Below are 22,469 nucleotides of genomic sequence, written 5' to 3'. Positions count from 1 at the left end.
CAGACTTATCCACTTGTACGTGGTGTCTTTGACAGGCCACCAAGTTGGTCACATGATAGCTTGTAACAGACTTATCCACTTGTACGTGGTGTCTTTGACAGGCCACCAAGTTGGTCACATGATGGCTTGTAACGGACTTATCCACTTGTACGTGGTGTCTTTGACAGGCCACCAAGTTGGTCACATGATAGCTTGTAACAGACTTGTCCACTTGCCGAGGCCAATAAACCCAATTGGCACATAGCCATGTAGTAGAAGACAAAACTGCTCATCCAGCTCAATTTCCTGGAACATTCTATCTAAAAAGGAACAAATTACATGTAGTAAACATCTGTAATTGTGCAAGACAAGTGATTATTGTTTTTACATAACTGACCTCAATTCCAGGCCGAATCTGGTTCTACTAGAACAGGATATTTCTCCAGTCCAAGCTTGAGTCATCTTGAAGTGAACTTATCCTGGCACTCTGGGTGTGACTCTGTCCTCAAAGACCAACTTGGGACCAATGGAAGTTATAATCAACATGACGGAATCTCTTACTCCGCACACAGCAATGGACGATGAGTTGTCATGTCTTTACATTCCTAATGTTCAAGAAATCATTTCCTTTGACAGCTTGAAACTCTACGTGTTAGGCCTGTACACGATTCTAAAGTGTAAGTCAGAATGAGAAAGATTCGCTATATGAATATTCAATGTCGACAGGTAAAGATGCGCCTGCAGTTCAATTGCTGTAAACTCGATCAGGAGCCGTCCATCGCAAGGTGACAAGCCTAACTTATTATGGAAGTGATGGGCATGTCTAGCCTTCTTGCATGCAACATCAACTCGGAGAGGTAACTTGCAACTTGCAACTCACAGTAGGCCCCATGTCGATAGTCTGTACACAATAGAGACCACTTCGTCGGTAGGCCTATATCTTATTCATGTCGTTGTTTACCAGACTTACGTCCTCAAACATATCAAACCGGACATTCAGTTACCAAAAATAGGTCGATTGGTCTACCTTTGGGGAATTCCAACTTTTCAGGATAAGGTCGTGAACTGTGCCTGAGATTAGCAAAAACAATGTTGTCTTCCATCGGCGAGTCAGCGGAGGGGATTTCCAAAATGTTCCAGGACACCGAGCAGACGATGGAGTGGTCCTTAGGCCGAAATATTTGGTCAACAATTCAAGGAAATCAGTCGTCTGTTGAGATATAAACGCCAGGATTCCCCTCTTGGTCTCATACATCGTTTTCAAGTCAAAGGAACATCTCAGAGGCGCCCGTTGCCAACTTTAGCCGACGACATCGCACCTACCCAAATCTTCTATTTACTCGAAACGCCTTCAAAATGTAAGTACATGTATTCCTCGACCGTTTTCATCAGTTTTCTTGTAATATTCCTGATCTTCTGAACTGTACAACCTATGATGGGGGCAGGGGGTCTCTATCATGACCGGTCTGTGTGGCACTTCACAAACATGTACACTCCACATGCGGAGGCATTGGCCTCCATCTAAAATAAACATTATGAAGAAATCCGGCTGCCTCGGGAGCTTAGTAGGCTATATATTGAGAAGTTCAGTCATGCCGCAGATGGTTGTCTCTTATTTGAATCTGACACTGCTATTGCTTAGCCACATTTCAAACAATTTCGTCGATGGTGTTCTTATCCTTCTGTTCCTTTTCCAGCTGTCAAGATGAACAAGGTCTTCCTCATCTTCCTTTTGATCTCGGCCCTTGTCATGCAGGAAACTTGTAAGTATATATCTTCATTGCTCAGGCCCGAAAGTTCTCGGTGTATACGATAAAACTAAGACCTAAGACCCCCAAAAAACACCTCTAGGCTGGTATTCTCTTCCTCATCATCGTCCTCCCGACGTGTCCGGGTGTGCAGTGTCTATTTCATCGATAATTAGAGAGTTTTCACTAACGATCACGAACTAAAAGAACAAACGGTTAGGTGTTCGGGTTAGCGTTTCAGGATTTTGCTAAAACTCCCGAAGACCAGGATTCCGAAGACCTTCGCCTCACCAGAAAAGAAACTATTATGTACTAATATATCATGCGTGTAACTTTTCAGTTGCTGTTCACAGTGGTGGAAACCGCGGCGGCAGTAGTGGCCGAAGTGGCGGCAGAGGTGGCAAAGGGGGTCGGGGCGGCCGCGGCGGCCCCGGCGGTCGAGGCGGCGGTGGAGGCTTCGGAGGAAGGGGTCCCGTCAGCAAGCGGAGTGTGGACGCCCAGAGAGTGGCTCTTGGAGACCTCATCAAGCATTTGGAACAACGGAGCTAAAGGGAATGGTTGGATGAATAAACAGTGTTTGATAGCCCTGGCGTCAAGCAGAATACATAAAACAATATGAGACTCAGTTTCTTTGATGTTAACGTCATTTTTATATTCGGACTGTGAAAACACGCACCGCAAGGAGTCCCCTTTGCTGATGAACTTGGAGTTGGACGTTTCAGCCTTTATAGTATATGAGCGGTCTGTGATATTGCATTTTCTCCTCAATATTTACGTTTGTAGTTGCTTTAAATGTCGTCCATTTGCTGTAAAATCTTGTCTTTCGAGCATGTATCTAAAATGCTCCATATTCCCACTCTTTCTAAAACCAACGATCTCAACTAAGATAGACTGGTGTCTGATGGTCCTCGTCGACATTTGTTGTATCGCATATACATGTTTAGGACGGGTAACCAGTCATATCTCAACACTGCCATGAAGAAGGGAGGGATTATATTGGAAGAATTACTGTCTCATTCCGCATACGAAGATAAATGTAAGGCGAGAATTTCTCAACTTCTGATATTTGCAATTAAATACAGTAGAAATTTAAATGTTTGTGTGATTCAGTCTTTAATTAGATACAGAAGAGTCAATTTCTGAGCGGTCCACCCCAAAGCCCAAAGAGTGATAGGTCTAATGGCCCTTGGATGGACGGCTCTTGGACTTGGTCTTGTCAATTTAGGCTACATGCATAGTTTTGTTTGTATTTTATACTGTGTAGTAGAACTTGCCATTATATCAATAGATATTTCTGTAAAATGATGCTTCAAATAACGCTGTTCTCAGCATACAGTATCAAAATATACTGGAGGAAGAACATACACATGAGGCAGTATCGAAAGACAAGTCTCATTGCAGAGAAACATATTCCTACTGGAGGAAGACCATTCACATGAGACAAGTCTCATTGTATATTCATACTCAATATGATATCTGTAGGACTATCCCTTGGATCTTGGAGATGGGCTATTGTTATTGTCCTTTCTGTAGGTAGGCCTATGTTGCAGGCAGTATAACTCAAATATCTAAAATCTAAATAACAAGGGAAAAGAAACGCATTATAGAAATGAAATATAAAGTAAAAAAGAAAAAGAAAATTTTTTTCCACAACCGGATTCGAACTCGCGACCATTGGATCGAACATCGTATTCTGCCATTTCTGACGAGCGCTCTACCAACTGCTCTAATGTTTCTAAGACGTCTGACGTCATGTATTTGTCGAAATCTGATTGGCTGAAAGTCCCTGTACAAATGTACAATGTACTGCCCGAAAGGTTGAGGGAAAAAAATCGCTAGCGGCTTGTGTCATTCCCTGGGGACTTACAGAACCTGTTGGCTGTGGTAAACGAGAAGTCTCCGGTCTTTTACAGCCGGCGGCTGGTGTGAGCATATTGACCCTCAAAAGCCTTGGCGCCACTCCGCCGTCCCGGACTCCGTTACACCAACGGACCGATTAACTATGATGGTTCAGAATGGGTGTGAGGGGCGAAACAGTCTTCCGTCTTGTATGACTTGGGCCCATGTCTTATGACGTCGTCGGCCCCTGTCTCTCACAACCTGTTGCTGGTTAAGGCAGTATCTAAAACCCCATCACATACCACATACCCACATACCCACATACCCTGTGCCAATTTTTTCCAGGTTGGGCAATCCAATGATGATGGCTGAAACTTTTATAATAAGCCTGGCAAGATTGGATCACTCATTTTTGGTTCGTCTTACCCAGGAGACAGGAGAGTTTAATGGACAACCCATTAAGTGACCCGACCGAATCAAGTTTGATATCATGCTATCAAAGTTGGCAATTGTATTCTGTTTCGAATGATTGCAGGTTTCGAAACTGAGCTCCCTCCGAACGACGAACTACAAAGTATGAATGTCTGTCGAGTCATCAAGTCCTCTATCTGCTAATTGATTTACACGACACTGAACCATATTTTATACTTGGTTGTAGAAGGAATTGGGGAAATGATTTTTTTTTTAAATCGTCGATAAAATGCATTTACATCCGAACCTGCCTAATGCATTTCCACATCTCAGCATATGTACATGTACAAGTATGTATGCTAAAGCAAATCCCACATTTTGACAATGCCTGTCATATTGATCATTGACAAAACAAAGGTCTCGCTTGAGCAGATAACTACTAGCCGGCCTGGCTTAAGGGGGTGCCCGGATGCTCCGTCTTCAAATGTATTGTATTTGGTCATGACCGGTCGCGGTTGATTTGAACGCCAGTCGGTTGGTGTGTGAGCTGCGGAGAACATCGCGGGAACACTTTCTCCGATTTCAAACGTAAAAATGCCTTCAAATTTTCCGAAACAAATCAAAACGGCTGCAGCAGAAGGTAAGGCACAGTATTTATTCCTGATAAAGGTATGGGTTGGTTTCAAAGGGTTTTAATTGTAGAAATAGTCATACAATCAAGGCGGGAATGAACTGCGCAGTTTGAAATTTCAAGCCAGACATGTTGAATTGTGTACATCACTGCACTTCATGTACATGTTCAACGGCAATTTTAATTGCCATCCCTAATCAAATACCATTTGCTCAAGGAAACTAAAGGCGCACGTCCAAGTCTTGATGGTGAAGATGGAAGTGATCATGTTAAATCTGCGAGATGCCATCACTGCTGTTCTATCCTGTGATGTGGAAATCTCCACTGAATTCATGAAGGTTTGTCTAATTATATGTAAATTGACGTAAACAGTTAACAGTTTTAAATTCAACAACAATTCATTTGGCGGCCACTATCCCGACTGTGGTGTAGCACCCGACTATAACCGGCATGAAAAGGGGATACGCTGGTTATGGATGTCAGATCGTGGTTCCCTGACCTTTGCAAACAATTTCACTGGACGTAACCCACGCGGCGACACCAAGGACCGCTGGCTGATCTATTGATATGTTCGCAGCATAGGGTGTCAAAGTCGGAGAGAAGAAGAGCCACTCTTCTCTTGTAGGGGGTTCACTTGGAAGTGTTTGCATTTGTTAGCCTATAAACACAAGATTTTAATCCTTCAGTCTTGGGTTTGGCGGAGAGAACTAATCTTACATAAGTCCCAGAACAATATCATATGTCTTTATGGCAATATTTATTACTGGGACCCAGTACAGTGCCTTTCTATCCAATATTCCTGGGGCTGTTGGAGAGGCTTCTTGTTTAAACAGTGCCATTCTGCCCCCTCTAAGGCATACATTGGTAACTAATGAATTGACTGCGAAATGAACGCAGTTGAACACAATGTGAATAATTCAGTCTCGGTTTCGCCGAAAAGAAGGCGATATGTTACTATTTGATAATGTATATGATCATGATAATTAGGAGACCCTGTGTGGGTGTTTGATCCAACATACTTTGATGTGATTGGAGATGGAAGTTTGCCATAGTGCCTTTAAATGTATGATAAAGACAGCATTAGTATGCCACCTGGTGCTATTCTGATGGACCATATTGCCAGGAAAACTTAAGTGGCGGGTCTCTATAGTCTTAAATCACTTTGCGATTGTCCAAGTGAAAGGTAAGTCTTGCTAAAAATTTATTGGAAGGAAATCTTGATCTTGACGTTCCTGAGTTTGACCTTTAGCTTGATCTGTCTCATGATTTCTTGATTTTAAATTCAACAACCATTCATTTGGCGGCCACTATCCCGACTGTGGTGTAGCACCCGACTATAACCGGCATGAAAAGGGGATACGCTGGTTATGGATGTCAGATCGTGGTTCCCTGACCTTTGCAAACAATTTCACTGGACGTAACCCACGCGGCGACACCAAGGACCGCTGGCTGATCTATTGATATGTTCGCAGTATAGGGTGTCAAAGTCGGAGAGAAGAAGAGCCACTCTTCTCTTGTAGGGGGTTCACTTGGAAGTGTTTGCATTTGTTAGCCTATAAACACAAGATTTTAATCCTTCAGTCTTGGGTTTGGCGGAGAGAACTAATCTTACATAAGTCCCAGAACAGTATCATATGTCTTTATGGCAATATTTATTACTGGGACCCAGTACAGTGCCGTTCTATCCAATATTCCTGGGGCTGTTGGAGAGGCTTCTTGTCTAAACAGTACCATTCTGCCCCCTCTAAGGCATACATTGGCAACTAATGAATTGAGTGCGAAATGAAAGCAGGTTAAACACAAGGTGTTAATTCTTCAGTCTAGGGTTTGGTGGAGAAAACTAATCTTACATAAGTCCCAAAATTCCCAGGATTTGCTCAACTTATCGTTCAAAAGTCTTGAAATTAACAGACGTGCTGTATGTAAACAGTACAAATATAAATACATGTATTCTGATGATAAAAACACTATATTTTGGCAGCATTTTCCGCAAGTCGGTAAAGGTCGGGAGTTAGTATAACCGAGATTCTGGTAGCAAAAAGATGCGCAATCGGCATCATAGGAGTCCAGTTCACAGGGTGGGGGACCGGGGTGGGGGACTCGCGGTCGACTCAGAAATGAAAATGCCTAGGCCTATCATTTTGCAAAATTTGACAATATCAGCAGTGTATGACTGGTGATGTATCTCCGGGATTATAAAATCACACGGAAGGTCATGAGCTGAACGCTAATGCTACGGTACGGCAACACCCTTTTCGGTGGCACCACCTTTTCACTCACCCTGCTATCGTTTGGCGGCGCCACGTGATGCTTCGTCACCCCGTTCGAAGTAATGTCAAGTTTCTGACTTCCGCATTGGACCTAAATGTTCAATTTCTCGGGTTGAAATGTGATGCCATGTCGGACTCATTGTTTAAGGTGTCTTCATTGACTGCTCACTACCCGTTATCACGGTCGGATGTAAGTTTCTCTGCTTGGTTGCCCCGTAATCACTGGGTATGATTTGCCTGACTGAAGTGCCTGCTCAGCTGCTGTGTCAGTGTGGCTGCATGATCATGTAGCCTGGATGTTTGGAGTCGATATTGTTGTATACCCGGCCATAGACTTTGAGCTTGGAAATTTGGAGATTCCCCTCGCTGCTGATGAGCTGCCTTGGATCTGTAGGTTACTAGCCTGGGGTTTACTCGGTCCCAATGTCCCGTGGGGACAGGCCCTTATTATTCAACTTTTTGGGGAGGGGCCTGGGGGCGGGGGCTTGGGGCACGCCAGTGGGGTCTCTCACCTTGGATAGATGGGGCAGTGGGGGGATTGCATGGTTCTAATCAAGGGGTGAGGGAGGGTCACTCTCCATCTTTCAAGTTTCATCCGAAATCTGCATGATGATGAACATGGCTCATATATGACTTATCTCATGTAACCATGGTAAAACCCTCTGTTATTATTTCAGCTTTATAAAGATCTGATCCCATCGGCATCCAAGGTCTGGTTCCACTCGGGACATGTCTTCATATCAACAAATCACCTCCACAAGTTGACCACGTTCGACATCGGGCCGTATGAAGCAAGCAATGGCGACCACAACCGGAAGACTTTAGATCTGACCTTTGACCTCTCACCACTCCATGATGTATTATTTGGGTGCTCAGACTCTGATGACCATGTCGTGTTTTTGGTGAGCATTTTATTTAGTAAATGATCTCCCAGGAAGAAAGAAGAAGAGTGTCAGACTTGGAAATTTGGAAAAGGGGGCAGCACACCCGAAGTGCAATGGTTGTTATCTTCTGTTAGTAGCTAAGTGAAGGGCTGTCTATAAGGAGTTTACACCCCTGTCGAGTCTCTGGGGGTCACATAGTAAGCTAAAGCAAATCTCAAAGACATTATCAGGTTTTTTTACTGTCCAAACCTTCACCAAAATGTAAAAAGTGATGATTTTCCTTCATAAGATTAAGAAGTGTTGTATTGTCAGGTGACTTAATGTTCCAGTTTGACTAGCACCGATACACATTGATTTATGAATATTTTGTTCACAGATTGCCGAGAATGGTCTCACACAAGTCTGGAGCTATTACCACAACAAAGGCTGGGAAAAACGTGGCACATTTGAACTCTGTACAAACTGCACTTCTAACATCTGTAATGTGATCTTAGATAATAGGGGGTGCTGCTTCTATTGGTGTGAAGAAACTTTTTTAGACGATGGATCAACGATGCATAAAATCTGCAAACGGTCGTTCCCGACGGGACATGGTGCTTGGACAAAGGAGAATATCGGTGATGTGTTCGTGCTACTGGATGATTGTCCGATGTCAGATTTATACGTTATTGATGACAATTTGATTATATGGCCACGTCAGCCTTGTCCCCAGGGATTAATCATCAGATGGTTGCCAATGATGAGATGTTTAGAAGTACATATATTGAGACGAGGTTGTGTTCATACACAGAATGACTTTGCATTTCGGCCACCGAGCTTCCGCGACATTGCCATGTCATTGGTCGACTTGTGGATACAAGGTGGTGATGATGATGATGATGATGATGATGATGATGATGAAAAGGCGGCAGTCGTTCATCATCCTCTTCAGAATGAACTTTACATGATCAACAAATCAGGCGAAGTCTTCTCCATCGAAAACACAAAAAGTAAGAAAAAGGTTGATGATGTGGTTCATGTGAGTTCATCCCCTCTTATTAAAAGTCGTCAAAAACTGCTTGAATTGCTCAATGATTAAAGAAACAAGACCAATGGTGATGTAATGTGAGGGCCGTTCAAGGTTCCAACTCTGTGTTTCAAAAGGTCTGACGAGAGTCCTTATGCTATCACTGTAGATTCATTGACTGCTACTCATGTTGTGATAGATGTCGCAACGGTTTCTAACCTCCCCTTCTTGAACGTATGAAAAGAACGCCTCCTGGCTCCTTTCAGACCTGAAGAAAGTGTGCCACTTGGTGCTGCGGGCATCCACCGATTCACAATACTTCATGTGTCAATTCGCTCTTTGTGAGCTCAGTCGAAGATTCATGAGGTAAGTGCCGATGATCAGCACTCTAATCAATATTCCTGATAAAGAGACATGTCCACATGTGGGCCAACCATTTGATTCCATACAGCATTACCAAAATAAAGTGTTATCAAAAACCCATTATTTGGTGAGGTGCATAACAAAATGAAAACTGGGGCCTCTTATCTACAAATATTTATGTGTTACAGATTTTACAGTTTATCAACTGGTCTAGTCAAGCAAACCATTGATACGGAGCACGGAGTTGGCCAGGTGCTTGGAGTGTGGAATTCTCTGTCTGGAGGGTTAGAGCCTGCTTCTATGATTCAGTCAGTGGGGTTTTACACAGCGAAGAACGCCTTTCAGATCCTGGTAGGTAAGAGTGTCTTTCAGAGTGACATGGCCTTTCAGATCCTGGTAGGTAAGAGTGTCTTTCAGAGTGACATGGCCCAGATCCTGGTAGGTAAGACTCGTCTTTCAGAGTGACATGGCCTTTCAGATCCTGGTAGGTAAGAGTGTCTTTCAGAGTGACATGGCCCTTTTACCTGACAATTTAACACGGGGTGATGGAGGCAAGGCCATTCCTTATGTCTCTAGCCAAGATCATGAAGGTTGAAAGCCTGATGTCAATAACTGATCATGTTTCAGATGACTGACTGCAGAGGCTGGAGAGCAGAGCCAGAAAACATCGTCAGGATGCTAGAGGCGGGAGAGCCGATGTTAGCCGCACAGAAGATCCTCGATGGGGACAAGAGTGGTCAGATGATTGGCCATGGAACACCCGATGTTTTGACCAATGGGAGCGAGTTTGAGAGTGCAGCCATTCCACTCATTCGTCTGGAGCAGAGGAACAAGTTGCCAAGCCCGTCCACCGCGAAACAAGTTGAAAAGTTTGTAGAAGATTCTGATGACAGGGAGAATCAGAAAGTGTCGACTGAGCTGAATGAGTTTATCTGTAAGTTTTATGTTTTTGTCGGAGGAGGTGTTTTGCATATGAAGCGACTAATAGGTGTCTGTACTATGACATTATTGGACTAGTATATCGGTTGACTGGAGGGTGCGCCATCATACGTTGGTGGTTAAACCAGAAGCCGTTGAATTGAAGCAAGTTCTCTTACTTATAGCCGTGAACTGGCGACCACCCGCCAGATCCCCTTGTTCCTCTGTCTACGCCCTTTCAGTGTTTGATTGTGTCAATACTGCTCACAGTGGTACCATCTCTTTCCAGCTCCTCTCATCGCACAATACGTCCAACTCCAACGTGACATTCTCGCCCACCTTGACAACAAATCTCCTGGCTCTCAGAGGTCAAGAAAGGTCGAAGATGAAGTCATTTCCCTGATTGCCACCAATGGCGCTACTGATTTACTTGGGCGACAGGTTCAGCTTGAGATGTTGGCAGAGCAGTATCCGGAGGAAGTTTTGGCGGCCATTATGAAATATCTGAACAACGACACTGACGGTGAGTGACTTCTCAATTGACAATTGTCAACTCTTGGTACAGGATGAAACAATGGGCTGCCCAGGGAATCTACCTCTTGGTTAAGTGTACTATTGGCCGAGTAAAAAGTAACCTATTATGTGACTATTTCTGTTTCATATTCTCTGCAGATACGAGCAGGGCTGAAATGAAGAAATGGAAGGAGGTACTTGGTACAGAGCCTTCCATGTCGCAACGCGGCTCCATCCTACCTCTCTACCAGATGACATGTCGTCTACTGTTCCTAGACCAACCTTCACAGCTTGTCAAGTTTGTTCAAGTCGCTCACAGCATGAGTGAACAAGGATTTGGCGTACCAGGATTCTCGAGGAAAACCACCTCGGTAAGTTTGAATGATACGATCTTTGCAAGTGACCACTGAAGTCTCAAGATCTTTGCATCCTATCTCCAGTTGCCATGGATGTCTCAGTTCACCACCAGCATTCTCAATCTGAAAAGGTTTATGCTCGCTTCCTCTTGCAGCTGTATGACCGGGCCCTCGACGCCGTCCCAGATGTCAGTAAGTCATCTATCAAATACGATGCTGTTGTTGCCATTGCACAGCTTCTGCTAATGAGGTAAGCAACTCTTTCCAAACCTGCACTAAATTTCTCCAGAAATGTGCAAGGGAAAACATGATTTATTAGGTTTCGATGCTAGAGCTGATGAATTTGAGTGCAAGTCATGCCAGTTGATACTTTGACATTTCTGGCACAGTCTATTTTGATGTGGCGGGGTTAGGCATTATCCTTAAGAGTTCATACAATAGGGCCGTTTAGACGACGCGAAAAAATCCGGATGCGTCCCGAATCCGGATTAATTTTTCGTCGTGTAAACGCAAAAAGATCCGGATCAATGTGGTTGCATCCGGACTAAAAAGGTACCATCGCCTTGGTTGGTTTTAATCCGGATTCATCCAGATTCGATCCGAATGCGGTCTTTTCGCCTGTCGTCTAAACGGCCCTTTTATGGGCCTGGTCATAAAAGCACTTTCCGTTGATAGTATTTTCCTCTGCCGCAGCTCGAGGCCGCAACGAGAACATGAAGCCTTACGTCTGCTTCTCTCCAATGAAGTGTGGGAGGCAGCCATTTCTCTGGTGGCACAGAACACCAGCACCTGCATCCACTGTGAACTCTTCAATGTACTTTTTGTAGAAAGTTTAAAGGTAAGACACCATTGATGGCAGTTTTCGCAGGCTTTGTGTTGGCTTGGACTGGAGGAAGCAGGATGAGCACTTTCCAATGACTATAAGTAGCCTGTTGTGGGGAGCCAAATGGATCAGTGTTGTCCTGACTAAGGTTAACAGAACGCAGTCTGTCACTTGCCATGTCCAGTACTGTTGAATACAAGCCCTTTTACTAGTATGAGCAGCTGTCTTAGTCATAACCTTATTGCTGTCTCTTTCCAGCATGGCTTCCTGGCCAAGTATACCAGCGATATCATGGAACTGATCCCAGAGAGAGTCAACATGTTGTATCTGCTGGATCTGATGAAGACGCACCTGACGTCCAATAAGGACGGGGACGAGGTCTTCTGTAGCGGAGGTGATACAGATATCAAAGTGGGGACAATCAGGCTGTATTTGATGAAGTTCCTTGAAAAGTAATGAAGGCGTTGTCATGGCAAGCTGTCACAAGGATACGACTTTAAAGTAGCGCGGGGGATTCCTTTGGTGTTGTCTTTTAGATTCAGTCAGCAGGTGGACTTGATTGTAGCATGAACTTTCTCTCACTTTGGCCTAAAATGGCAACAGTTGTCTCAATTGAAAAGTGTACTTTGATTTATGAGTGAAATGAAAATGAACCTGTTATTTTTGCAACCATGTGATGTTCAGAAGATCAATATAGAAGAAAATTGTAAAAGATTATGCCTTTACTTTTCTGTGTTGTCTTCAGTTGTGACAAGCTCACAACCAAAGGTTCATGGTCTTTCTGAGGACAAGGAGCACACAGAGGCACAATTAGCTCTGTGACAGTCACAACCAGGGAAGAGACCTTACAAATTGTATCTTGCTTCATCATTTGCGGCCAGATATCGCTGGATGCTTTTCTGCACAAGGAAGTTGTTATACATGACAACCGGAGACCGACTAACCAAGGGCTAGCTCGTGTAAACATCTCCTGGATCTTGGTCTTTCCAACATCGGCACATATATTCTCCCAGGGCTGGTCTCTGCCCCCCCCCCCATTCTGTCGTCTGCTATTTAAGTGTCCCCAAGCCTTCCAAACTCGCACAGTGACTTAATTAAAATTGAACGAAATCAGCGGCTCTATCGTCAAGTGGAAACCGGTCAATCAAAACCAGACCAATACTTCGTCCCCAAAAGGGACGACGTATTGGTCTTCGTCCCCAAAAGGAACGAAGCCTCGATGTACAGCGTAGCGGATCGAGGCTATAATTGGGCAAGTGTTGGACTATTTTCAAGATCAGATAAGTAACGCCACCATCGGGAAAACCGGGCATGTAGATGTTCAAAAGTCACAACCGTCCCGGATATTTTGTCCACGTACGTCATCAGTGGTAGGATCTAGGGGTCATAGGACGACTCACCGGACGGGATTTCCAAAATGTTTCAGGACACCGAGCAGACGATGGAGTGGTCCTTAGGCCGAAACATTTGGTCACCAATTCCAGGAAATCAGTCGTCTGTTGAGATATAAACGCCAGTATCCACTGTTGGTCTCATACATCGTTTGACAAGTCGAAGGAACAACACAGAGGCGCCCATTGTTGAATTTAGCAGACGACATATTGCAACCAGACACTCTCGTCTCGTCTTACTTGAAACGTTGTAAGTATATCCCGGTATTTTTCGAACGTTTTATCAATATTCTTCATCTATAGCTTCTTTGAACAGTCAGCCCTTTTTCATGCTGCTTGTATTCGTTTTTCAGCTGTCAAGATGAACAAGGTCTTCCTAGTCTTCCTTTTGATCTCGGCCCTCGTCATGCAGGAAACTTGTAAGTATTTTCATACTTTTTATACCTGTCGCAGAAGGTTCTCGAGGTCTATATTCATAATTTCCTTTTATATATATTGAAATTAAACAGACCCCCCCCCCCCCCTGCAAACATGCTGCCAAACGGTTCAAGGTGACATTACCAGCTTCTAAAACGACCTACGCGACCGAGGTAATGCTTCCATGTCGAAAGCCGATACGGCTCCTGATCGATGTCACAGTAACTCTTCAGATATGACTCTACATTTGCCATACGCAACAATCTTCACTCGACACTCGGGCAATGTCTGGCATCTACGTGCTCACCAACTGTTATGCCTGATGTATAAGATATTTACAAATGCTATTTTTCAGTCGCTGTCCACGCTGGTCGACGGGGCAATAACGGAGGCGGTGTCAGCCGTGGTGGTTTCGGTGGTGGTTTCGGCGGGGGAAGTAGTCGAGGCTCCAGTAGCAGCAGCGGCCGCAGCGGAGGATTTGGGGGAATGGGTACGGCGAGCAGGCGGAGGAGGAGTGTGGACGCCCAGAGAATGGCTCTTGGAGACCTCATCAAGCATTTGGAACAACAGAGCTAAACGGAATGGTTGGATGAACAGTGCGTTTGACTGCCTTTGCATTAGACCATATTGGACTGCCTTTTTAAAATGTTTCACCATTTCGATGTTCTGACTGTTGAAAAATTCGTTCCAAGGAGTCCCCTTCTCCATTTGCTGTAAAATCTTGTTTATCGAGCATCGTTCAAGGTTATCACCTACCCCCTACCCCCTTTCTAAAACCAACGATCTCAACTAAGAGAGACTGGTATCTGAAGTTAATATATGATGGTCCTTGCCGACATGTTGTATTGCATATATTGAGGTAGAGGAACCAGTCACAGCTGAACAAGGCCATGCAGAGGGGGAACTAAATATATGGAAATTTTGCCGTATTTTTATGTTTCATTGTACAAATGAATACAATGTACGTACATAGTTTCTCAACTTGGCTTGCGATTAAATGTGGGACTGGTGAAATTCAAGTGTTTGATTCAGTCTTTGATTCAGAATTGTCAATTTCTGAGCCGTTCACCGAGTGGAAATGGGCTTGCGGATGAACGGCTCTTGGACGTGTTCACAGCATCGATGATGACATGAGACGACCACACGTCTCACGTGCACACTCGAACCCGTACACATGGCGTTGATGGGAGATTTGTTCAAATCTTTGAGTTGCCCTTCGTCTTCGGAAACACCGTAATTCGACAATAGGCAGGTTTGGCAATCCGTATGAACGACGAACGTCGGCGTCATGGTCGTTGTCAATGTCACCAAGTCCTGGCTAATACATGTATGAGATTTTCAAAAAAAACGATAAAGTACATTTGCGTATTACATACTTCGGACGTCAGCGTTCATAGCTCTTTGTGAGGGTCAAGTTGCAAAAACGGCCCAATAGTGTCAGCCGATGACCAGTTGGTCGATGAGGGGTCAAACCACTACCAGATATTTGCATTTCCCATGAGAAATCATCCCAACAACCACAGTGCTCAATAAAAAATCTTTACAAAAACCAAAGTCCCCAGTGTTTAACCCGAAAAATGATGATATAACCATGGTAACACATTCGGTAATCCTGCGTGTTTCCAATGAACGAAATCGAACCCGCTCGACCCTTTTGTGTGCAGACGCTTGGTCGTCGTGGATGACTTGGTCGAAAGGCACGGGAGAATCCGTACTACATGGACTACACATCGGCATATAAACGTTGACTGAATGAAGTAGAAAATCAAAACCACTGACTTTAGAAAAGGAAGGAAGGAGGCGAAACTACCTCTCCAGGTAAGCCGTTTTTATCACCGTCAAATTTTATTTTTACGGCTGGGGTGGACCGTGCCTAAACTCACGACAGGAATGTTTTTGGGTTAAAATTTGCAATCCCAGATCGAAACTGACGTAGTTTGATCGCATTCCTGCCCCATACCCATGTATCAGGGCCCAGTTCTGATGCCCTTATCTGAGGATAGAATCCAGTTTTATATTTGCACCATGTCGATGTAGTCATTCCTCTCCTATCTTCAGAGAGATGCCTACGAGCGTGGAGAAGGGTTCTACCCTGGCCAAGTGGAGGAAGAGGGTGGCTGCGAATGTGAAGGGAAAGAAACGCAGCATCAATAATGTCGAGGAGGAGAACCTGGGAGGCAAGGAGAGGAGGACCATGGGAATAGTTGTGGAGGTATGCATACTCTAGACACTTCTCTGGGTCGTCCAGACCAAAGCTGGTAAAGCAGCAGGGGGAAGGGGAGAAATAGATGTTGATGCGGAGGTAAACGATTACTGCAGAGCCATCTCTGAGTCGTCCTCTGTAGCCATCTGTCTTCACACGGTGTAGAAGAACCAGAAACTTATGGTGTTGCTCTCAATTTGGTTTCACCTGGATTTACGCTGATTTGGAGTGGACGGCTTTTTGAGACTTTGGCAGTAGTGCCGGTGTAATGTTTTTGAGTGTTTCTGTTTTTGAGTGTTTCCCCTCATTGTTTGGGAACGCTCAAAAATAGATTGACGAGTTTTTCTGTGTATCCCCCCTATTGAAAAGTCATGGTCTCTCTAGCTGCCTATTGTTTGGAAACACTGACACATGGGAAACAACCACAGATGTTACACCGGCATGAGGCGAGGCCACCTTGCTGAAACAAATTAAGCCACTGTACTTCAGGTGTTAACATCATGTTAAGAAAAGTGAATGCTTGTTATACAGTTAAGAACGTTGTATAGTCACTGATATTTAACAGGAATGACAGCTTTCTGACCTCATGTGGGTTTTTCAGCAGCGGCAAGCTTTTCGTACAATTGACAACAAGGTGTCTGACATAGCTGGCATCGGGAGGAAGGGGGCAGTGAGATCGAGTAAGACATGTACGGAGCAGGAAGGCCGTAAGGTGGGCATCGTACCACCCCAGGCGGCGGTCAGGTCAGAGCCAATGGCGGGGGAAGCCTTCATCGACAAGGACCAAAGTGAGTATAACACCAAAAGAGTAGTTCTGTTGGCATTTTAAGCCCGGTCGTCGACACTCAGGAGACACTCGCCTCAACCCAAGACATGCTGTTAATCTTTAGTTTGTGTTGTCCCTGAAGAATTGTTTCAAGCCTGGTATCTCAAGTGAACTCGCATTGCTTTCTCAATCGGAGTAGTCGCCATGAAGACACTGACCTGCCAAACAGCTATCGAAATCGTCTTGATTATTCAAGTTTGAAGTAAGCACAGAAAAATCAAGTTAAAATGTCTTGGCAGGGATAGCTACGAACCACCGTTCCCCGCAATCGAGGTTCCCTAATTCTCTTCACTCCTCTAATCCATTGAACATTGAACTTTGCTCCAGGAGGCTACGCGAAAGAAGTGAGTTTCGGTGACATCCCTGCCAAAAGGAGTAAAAGGGGAAAAGGACCACCATTCAATATACCCGTCCCCAGACCCATGATCACTGCAGGTAAGAAAAGGATGTCCTCCGTTTGTCCCCGAGACATGCGGCGTTTAGGCGAATCGGGGGAGTGTGGATGGCAAATGTGAGATTTTGGTAACTGGATCTCCGTCATGATGGTACAAAACGAACTGATGGTAACGGTATGCGCGCGCTGTGTGGTCAGATGAACAAAAAGAAGGGCTCCTAATTGGAGAAGGAGGGGACTTCCTTAGACTTAACGAAGTTTGTTTTCCCCTTAGCAAGAACCTGAAAGTCCTTTTCTGTTTTTCACTCCAGACCAGTCTTTGAACCTTCATACTCTTGGCTGGGCGATCGACACCCTCATGAAACCCCCAGAGAACGTCATTGATATTGACCACGGCGACACAGAACTATTCATGCACGCTGAGTATCACAGTGATATCATCCAGTACTTGAGGGTGAGTATCAGATACATACTGCAAATTCTCCCCTGGCGACACAGATAAGTTTTCGTCCATCTGAAAACTTACCATGTCTTCCTTTGTTGCAGGATAAAGAAGCCAAGTATGCACATGACAACATCGACTTCCTGCAGCTTGGCGAGGTCTCCACCCACATGAGGACCATTCTCGTTGACTGGCTCATTCAAGTTCAGGTCAGTGAATGCTCGGCATTTGTGTACCTTTTGGCTCAATCAATGTCTCCTTCTCCACGCAGGGCCCATCTTCTTCCTCACCAGTACACCCAAGTGAGTCGTGGTACTGGTGTATCAAGTACATGTTCAACTTCCATGAACTTTATAGGCGTTCTACATCCTACTTTTCCATACAGGCACCCTTCTATTACTCGTCCAACTGAACATGTAACCACCTCCGCAGGGGGGAATTGTCAATGGGATGGACACTCCTTGCCACCAGTGAGATCAAAGAGAGAACGCTGTGAAGACGGTTCTAATAGAAGCCAAGCACCGCCATCGCGAGTGATCGTCAATCTTTCAATGCCGGGGCTCAATCACTCTCACTTGTTTTTCAGCTGCATTTGGTGCTGATGGACGAGACCCTTCACCTGAGTGTGACCCTCATGGATCGCTTCCTTAGCAGGAAACACATCCAGCTCAGCAAGTTCCAGCTGCTTGGTGTCTCCTGTATGTTCGTGGCTGCCAAGTTTACTGAGAGATTCGCACCGGAGGTAGGTCTTGGCTGGACTGCAAAGAGTCATTCCTTTTATGTTTTCATGAATGTCCAGAGACTTAGTATCCTTACAATATCCTTGAAGGTGCCGCGGGGAATGGGGTGCCAGGTTAGGTGCATGATGCTGCGGAGTCCGCCAAGAGTGTATCTGTTACCTAACCTCAACTGCTGTCATAGTATAGCTCTCTCTCTGTTGTTTCTCAAATCGCCATGACAAGAGCAAACAAGGCGGTCATTTCGAATAGAGTTTCTTCGAATCTCATCCGTTTGCCGATTTGACTGTTTCAGATTGAGACGTTGGTCCACCTGACGGACAACACTTACAACTACCAGCAGGTCCTTGACATGGAGATCATCATCCTGAACGCCCTCAAGTTTGATCTGAGCTTCGCTGACCCCTATCAGTTCCTTGAACGGTTCATCAAGGCAACACGCAAGAAGGATGATATAGTAGGTATCTTCTTCTTCTTTTCTGCTCAGACATTCAGTAGACCTGAATCTAACGGACTCCGTTCTTTTCCATACACGCGCCTCTCTTCTTGCTCACGTGACTTGCGTTGAAGACTCTTCCCCGTGAGTGTACCACCTCTTAACTGGAATAGGCGCAAAAACCGGCTAAGATACTCTTCTCGGGGAATATTGAAAACATTACACCTTCACCATGTTTTAGTTCACTGCTAGGTTCAGGAATCATAGGACGTATTTATGCCAATTGAAGTATGCAGTGGGAAAGGGGAAATTTAGCCAACCTTGCATGTTTCAGGTGAGATACATGAGCATGTACTTCCTGGACCTGAGCCTCATTGACTCCCAATGCATCATTTACAAACCATCCATGTTGGCCGCGGCAGCCCTGTGCTTAGTGCGGCAGATCATCAACGATATGTCCGAGGCCCCTTGGACGGCCACACTCGTCTACTACTCGGAGTATCGCATGCTGGAGCTGGTGCCTTGTATGAAGAGGCTGGCAAGATCACACCTAAAGCTTGGACAAACAAAATACACGGTAGGAAACTTCTTTTTTTTGTCAGACAGGCATTTTTTAATCACAGCTCAAGTTGTCTAGAGCAAAGATTTTTTTGCAACATCTATGAGTTCCCATTTCAGAACAGTCTCAGAATCATTTAATAAAAATCGAGATAGTGAGAAAGAGGAATAATATGTTTTGAAGGTCTATGTAACCAACAGAGCATGGGCAACGTTTCGCTGTCTTCTAATGTAGCTGATGGTAAAGAAGTGAATGTTGTTCCAAGAAACTCAACCAATTGAAACTGATATTTCTATCGTCTGCTTCTTATTTCAGGCGGCGCAGGATAAATACAGCAACAAGGGTTACCTTGGCGTCAGCAAACTACCAGTCTTGTTGTCAAATCTCGCTCTCACGAGACTTGCCTCCGATGAGAACTGAGAGGAAAATACGGAACTGTCGTCGACAAGAAGGGATTAAAGTGAACAAGTAACGGTGACTTACGTCGACACACTGCCGTTGTAACCGCCTGAACGTCTTCTTCGTGGCGCCTTCCAATTCGGGGAACACAAACTATTCTGAGACAAGACTCTAATTTCGGTAGCGACACTATTACTGATGTTTCATGGATTATATGGATATATGATAAACTTCGATGTCATTAATTTTGTGAATGAAAGCTATGATGGACAAGTATGTCAAGACCTGGTCAGAAGTCCCAACGTCCTGCTTGACGAAGAGGTGGCTTGATTTTCGAGTTGGCTATTCTCCATTTGGCTTTCTTTGGGCACAACTGCAGCCAACACATCCTTTTGTTTGTTTGCTTTTAATTCTTCAGGGAAATGTTATTTCCACACCAATTCTCTGTCATCAGCAGACAGTTCACTTTGTTGTTCTTGCTTTATTTGGCAGCGTTAGCAAAAGACGGTAGAAATAATCGATAAGGGCTTCAGTGAGGTTTTGCCGTTAGTTGTAAATACAGAACATAGTTACAGTCAGTAGGACTTTGAAATAGACATGTTTTACGAACTAAAAATATGAAAAAAACAAAAACAATTTGCCCTAAAACGAAGACATTAGACAGGCATACCCATAAGTGGCTGACTACGATTGCACTCGCTGTAAATTATTTACAACTTTGTTGATTCTTCGTTGCCCTGTTGAAATTGTTTATTAAATGTTTTAAATACTAAATTATACACTGTACATCAAGCTGAAAAAGTCTTCGTTAACCTTCCAGTTTCCATCAACCGGTGTAATAGTTCTAAATGTCCAGGGATAAAGTGTCAGAGAACATGGCGTCTTTATGCCTTTGTTTTCTCCGAGGCACCGAAGATCGTCAGTCTCTCCAGAACGATGCCTTAATTCTTCACGTTACAATGGAGACGAACAATTTTCTCTGGGGACAATTAAGAATGTTACACCACCGGTAGGACAGAGTCCCATCAAACAACGCAGCCTTTTGTCCAATCAGAATTCAAGGCCTGCCAAGAATATGGTGGGAATGATAACATCATGGGATGGCCATAGTCACAATGTTTTGCCACGACTTTACCACGACGATTGTGCAAAGACAGTGGCTGGGAGTTCTCATTGTCCTCAATGAGAAACTTCACGACAGTTCACATGACTTACTGATCCTCTTCCACCCCGGCCGGAGCAATGGACCGACACAAATCTTTTCCTTTTCCTCCTGTCTTTGGCCACTCTCTCCAGGTCATTCAGCTGCAGTCCTGAGGAGGACCTCACCTCTGCCAAAGTTCACATTCCTTCGTATGTATGGTATCATATCCATCATAGCTCTCTCTCCTTTAATATATACACACTTCCAATTCCTGAAGAAAGGCATGTGCACGCAATCTCATGTAAACCTCTCGTTGCTACTCCGCCATGAAATGGTCGACACTGTCGAAGGCGTCGACAGGGAGGACTGGGACGTGTTCCTTTGCCAACTGAGGCGGTCCGCATTGATATCAAGGGACAACCTTCTGCGGTGTCGGTCAAAGAATTTCACCCCTGGTGTGTTTCCACGAACCGATTTACGGCAACCGAACATGTCCTTGACTTCGTTGCGCACCTCTTTCCCCGAGAGGACGTAAATGTAAAAGTTAATGCCGAAGTTTATGTCCCACAGTAACGCGAGCGGCTCCAACACCTGGCCCAGCACTGGTGCCCAGTCCTGTCGAAGACCGATCAACAGAACCACTAAGGCATTGGGGAAAACTAAGACGAGGAAGCTACAGGAGACTGATAGCAACATGTAAGTCACCTTCCTCGTCTGTGCGTCTCTGGTGCACGCATTGGAGATGTGAATCCCGCTGAAGAGGCAGACGATAATGCCAATGTTACAGAGAAAGATCAGTGCCAACGGTGCGAAAGTCACGAATATGGTGGCGATGATGAAGTGAGCATACATGTGGTTCTGCGCCATGACGCACCCGATCTGCGGAGCGTACTGAGTCAAGATGGCGGAGTAACTCTGCAAGGTGAATGCCATAGTTACAAGAATGGCAACAGCAATGCGGCTGGTCTTCCGGGTACACCATTGGCGGCTTCTGATCGGGAAGCAGACGACAAGGAAACGTTCCATTGAGATAAGAACAACAAGCCAAGAGCAGACGATATGTATGGATGTGAAGAAATACTCGGTGGCTTTGCATCCAGCGAGCGATTGGATCGTCACCACACCATCTCGGCTCAAAATCGACTGCAGCAGATTAATCCAGAAGAGGAGGCGAATAATGAGAGAACTTGTATCAAATATTGCCAAAGTTTGTAGAATGATGGTGTATGAATGGCGCCGCATGCTTCGTCTGCTCATGATGGTCGCTGACAAGGCGTTTCCGGGGAATCCAATGAGCAGGACAAGAGGTAAAACAATTAGACGCATCCAGCGTCCCCAAGTGGTCGCGTGCTGCTGAGAGGAGTGTTCGATGAAAGTATACCAATAGTTTGGTATCCAAGTCGTGTTGTCTGCCATATTGAAATTGGTCATTCACCACCTTATTATTTTAGGGACTTACGATCGACTTTTTAGATACTTCCGGTATCCAAGATATCCAAGAGGAGATGTTCGTAATTAAAAACCGGATGTGTAATCCGTGGTCAATTATGTCGCCAAATGAATCCTGCAACATCTGCAATTTTGGCTTTTTGTCGCTAAAGCCTTCTAAGATCAGGTATCCTATGTTATTGCCGCTCTTTATATAAAAGATAACAGGAGCACTTGAAATAAACCAGCTGTTCTTGTAACATATGATTTCCACAGAATCAGTTCACTTTGCTCTTGTGTCGATTAAATGAATCGGCAGACCACAACTCCAAGTACGACAAGCGGAGGCCAT

The 22,469-nt window shown here is 44.8% G+C and overlaps 3 protein-coding genes and 2 long non-coding RNA genes across 5 annotated transcripts; 4 read left to right on the top strand and 1 right to left on the bottom strand.

Annotated features, from left to right (window-relative positions):
- The first annotated feature begins 1,191 nt into the window (after positions 1–1,191).
- On the top strand, positions 1,192–2,821 carry LOC135485315 (uncharacterized). The gene is made up of 3 exons (XR_010446548.1): positions 1,192–1,337; positions 1,677–1,742; positions 2,068–2,821. It is a non-coding gene; the product is annotated as an uncharacterized LOC135485315 (long non-coding RNA).
- A 4,089-nt stretch (positions 2,822–6,910) lies between these two features.
- On the top strand, positions 6,911–12,453 carry LOC135484572 (uncharacterized). Its single transcript, XM_064766180.1, has 11 exons — positions 6,911–7,068; positions 7,556–7,780; positions 8,139–8,751; positions 9,035–9,134; positions 9,320–9,482; positions 9,759–10,065; positions 10,339–10,572; positions 10,722–10,933; positions 11,074–11,168; positions 11,612–11,756; positions 12,000–12,453. The coding sequence occupies exons 1-11, from the start codon at positions 6,916–6,918 to the stop codon at positions 12,195–12,197; spliced, it is 2,445 nt and encodes an 814-aa protein (XP_064622250.1). The 5' UTR covers positions 6,911–6,915; the 3' UTR covers positions 12,198–12,453.
- A 676-nt stretch (positions 12,454–13,129) lies between these two features.
- LOC135485313 (uncharacterized) lies at positions 13,130–14,563 on the top strand. Its single transcript, XR_010446547.1, has 3 exons — positions 13,130–13,382; positions 13,486–13,551; positions 13,905–14,563. It is a non-coding gene; the product is annotated as an uncharacterized LOC135485313 (long non-coding RNA).
- A 1,008-nt stretch (positions 14,564–15,571) lies between these two features.
- Positions 15,572–20,885, top strand: LOC135485312 (G2/mitotic-specific cyclin-B2-like). Its single transcript, XM_064767185.1, has 9 exons — positions 15,572–15,761; positions 16,354–16,540; positions 16,906–17,013; positions 17,284–17,426; positions 17,519–17,623; positions 18,001–18,156; positions 18,447–18,608; positions 18,922–19,164; positions 19,462–20,885. The coding sequence occupies exons 1-9, from the start codon at positions 15,612–15,614 to the stop codon at positions 19,564–19,566; spliced, it is 1,359 nt and encodes a 452-aa protein (XP_064623255.1). The 5' UTR covers positions 15,572–15,611; the 3' UTR covers positions 19,567–20,885.
- Positions 20,886–20,986: 101 nt separating this feature from the next.
- On the bottom strand, positions 20,987–22,105 carry LOC135484893 (putative olfactory receptor 10J6). Its single transcript, XM_064766591.1, has one exon. The coding sequence runs from the start codon at positions 22,103–22,105 to the stop codon at positions 20,987–20,989; it is 1,119 nt and encodes a 372-aa protein (XP_064622661.1).
- Between the last annotated feature and the right edge of the window lie 364 nt (positions 22,106–22,469).

Source organism: Lineus longissimus, chromosome 3, assembly GCF_910592395.1.
Source record: "Lineus longissimus chromosome 3, tnLinLong1.2, whole genome shotgun sequence".
NCBI classification, from domain to species: domain Eukaryota; kingdom Metazoa; phylum Nemertea; class Pilidiophora; order Heteronemertea; family Lineidae; genus Lineus; species Lineus longissimus.
This window is presented reverse-complemented; position numbering and strand designations above follow the sequence as displayed.